The 2,992-nt window shown below is 40.8% G+C and overlaps 1 protein-coding gene across 1 annotated transcript; it reads left to right on the top strand.

The window, feature by feature from the left end:
• The first annotated feature begins 354 nt into the window (after positions 1–354).
• LOC112180385 (serpin-ZX) lies at positions 355–2,763 on the top strand. The gene is made up of 2 exons (XM_024318921.2): positions 355–702; positions 1,118–2,763. The coding sequence occupies exons 1-2, from the start codon at positions 461–463 to the stop codon at positions 2,298–2,300; spliced, it is 1,425 nt and encodes a 474-aa protein (XP_024174689.1). The 5' UTR covers positions 355–460; the 3' UTR covers positions 2,301–2,763.
• Positions 2,764–2,992: the final 229 nt, after the last annotated feature.

Raw genomic sequence — 2,992 nt, 5'->3', positions numbered from 1 at the left:
GATTGGTAATTTGGAAAAGTAAAAGGCACACAACGTGAAAAAGAGTGAACGAAGGCTATCATGATTTTCACTGATCAATTTGACTCAAAAATTAACGTGAGCGTCACTGAAAAAAGATCTTAATAAATTTGATAGTACACCACATAATGCTGAATAAATGCTTAGAGAAACCTATTCAGGCTTAGTATTTGAAAGGCCTGCTCACCTAAGGGACAGTTTTTAAGGGACTGTGAGGGACAAGTGAATCTGATGGCTGAAAATAAATGCACAGTTTTAAGTTGTTATATTTCAGTTACCTTAGGTGAGCAAATCTGATAATTGGAGTCCAAGTAGACAAATTTACAACCCGTTCCAATTTTTTTCGAATCAAACAAAAAAAAACAACCAAGCTCTTCTTATATTCCGATCTTTGTGCTCAGCCCTAAAACCCCGAATCAGAAAAACCTCACCACCATCAACAATGGCAGCAACCCACTCCCTCCTTGGCCGTTCACAGGCCCTCCGTCCAAATTCTTCCGGCCACCGTCTGCCGGTTTCCTTCCTCGTTCTCTTTCTCACTTTCGTCATTGTATGTATTTCTCTCTTTTGTCCTCTCTCTGATCTGCGTTACCAGAGCCCAAACTCCTATCCTAACACTTTCAACGCCGATGACCATATCAATCCGATCCCGTGGAGTTCAATGAACCAGACCCAGAAAGCCAGGTATGGCCCTCTCTACCTTCCTAATTTCTTAATGTTAAATTCATATTGGGCTCAGAACTGAACCAAGATTGTGACGGTTTGATAGTTTACTGTTCTTGCGTTGGCTTGTTCACAATTATCTGCTCTACTTTTTGTTGTATTATAGAAGATTGATCATGTGCAGATAGTTAACGGATTTACCATAGTTTAATAGTGATTTCTAGGTCAGTCACAAAATTGTGTTCGTGATATATAGTTACAGATTATGTAGTGTTCTAAATAAGTGAAACTTGATTGATCTGATAGTGTGAAATTTGATTGATCTGATAGTGTGATACTCAGAGTGATCCACGAATTTCAATTTCAAGAAGTGTTTTCAAGCTTGGTATAGATTATGTTCAAATAGGCAATTGACAATTTGCATTCTGAATTTCAGAGTTCAAACGTACCTCAGCAACCAGACTGAGGTGGCTTTTACTATCATGAAGCAGCTGTCTTTGACTACTAAAGCCAAGAACAAAAATATGGTGTACTCGCCACTATCCATCCACATGGTTCTCAGCCTTTTAGCGGCCGGGTCAAACGGCCCTACACAGGACCAGTTGCTCACCTTCCTCAGGTCCAAGTCCACCCAAGAGCTCAACTATCTAGCCTCCACTCTCATGCCTCTGTTCTTCGCGAAAGAATCACCAAATGGCGGGCCTAGCTTGTCATTCACCAATGGCGCTTGGGTAGACAAGTCTCTTCCCGTCAAGCCTTCTTTCAAACGGATAGTGGACACTGCTTACAGGGCTGCCTTAAAGCAAGTCGATTTCAAGGGCAAGTCAGATGAAGTTAGAATGGAAGTGAATTCATGGGCCGAGAAGGAGACTAATGGTCGCATCAAAGATATTCTTGCTTCTGGCTCAGTTGACAGCCTAACGAGACTCATTCTCGCAAATGCATTATACTTCAAAGGAGATTGGAAGGACAGATTTGACGCATTAGGAACAAAAGAGTATGATTTTCACCTTCTCAATGGGAACTCAGTTAAGGCTCCTTTTATGACAGAGTGGATAACAAGTTGGGGAAGGCGGTATATAAGTGTTTTTGACAGTTTCAAAGTTTTGAAACTCCCTTACAAACAAGGTGAAGATCGTGAGAAGTGTTTCTCCATGTATGTCTTCCTTCCGAATGAAAGAGATGGGTTGCCAGCTTTAGTTGAGAGATTTTCTTCCGAGTCTGGGTTCTTAGATCGGCATCTTCCTCGCAAAACAGTTGAAGTTGGTGCCTTTAAAATGCCAAAGTTCACGTATTCTTGTAGATTTGAAGCTTCCAAAGTTCTGAAAACTTTAGGGTTGGAGTTGCCTTTTGTTCCTGGAGGTTTGACAGAGATGGTGGACTCACCTATGATTGATAGCCTATATGTTTCCCACATACAACATGGATCATTCATTGATGTTAATGAGGACGGTACAGAAGCTGCTGCTGTTACGGTTGCTGTTCAAACGGGTTCAACTTGGAGTCAGGAGAAGAGGATAGACTTTGTGGCAGATCATCCCTTCCTTTTTCTTATCAGAGAAGAAACCACTGGATCGGTGCTGTTCATTGGGCAAGTCCTCAATCCAATTGAAAACTGACTTATTATGTGTTAGAATTTAACAGAACTCAGCAAACGTTGTACTTGAGTTTCACTACTTTACAACAACTATCTTATCCCTTATATCGAAGCACTCGGCCACCTAGGTTTCTTGAGTTTATTCGTGGACTCAGCGATGGCCGCCTACAGCGAGAATTCTCACCTCCCGTTCCTTGGTGGTTTGATTATTGGCTCTTGGCTTCCTTGTTGACAACCAATCTCCTATATGGTGGTTTTGATCAGTGATGAAATGTGATGGTCTCGTCTAGTGGTAATGGGTAGAATCCAAAAAAAAAAAACAGGTCTTGGATCAAGGTTCTCACCGAAACTGAATTAATGAAGCACCAATGACGGATAATAGTATCAAATACTAAGCCTGAATAGGTTTCTCTAAGCATTTATTCAGCATTATGTGGTGTACTATCAAATTTATTAAGATCTTTTTTCAGTGACGCTCACGTTAATTTTTGAGTCAAATTGATCAGTGAAAATCATGATAGCCTTCGTTCACTCTTTTTCACGTTGTGTGCCTTTTACTTTTCCAAATTACCAATCTTCTCTCATTTTCCTCTCACCACAAAAACCCACTAAAAAAATCCATCTCCACAGCTCGTAGCAAGTTCACATACGGTAGATATTAACTAGTTCACCCCCACCTCAAGGGTGTTTCTAAATGTATATATCCAGCAATGT

Source organism: Rosa chinensis, chromosome 7, assembly GCF_002994745.2.
Source record: "Rosa chinensis cultivar Old Blush chromosome 7, RchiOBHm-V2, whole genome shotgun sequence".
Lineage (NCBI taxonomy): Eukaryota > Viridiplantae > Streptophyta > Magnoliopsida > Rosales > Rosaceae > Rosa > Rosa chinensis.
The sequence above is the reverse complement of the archived record's forward strand: the minus strand, read 5'-3'. Positions and strand labels throughout refer to the sequence as shown.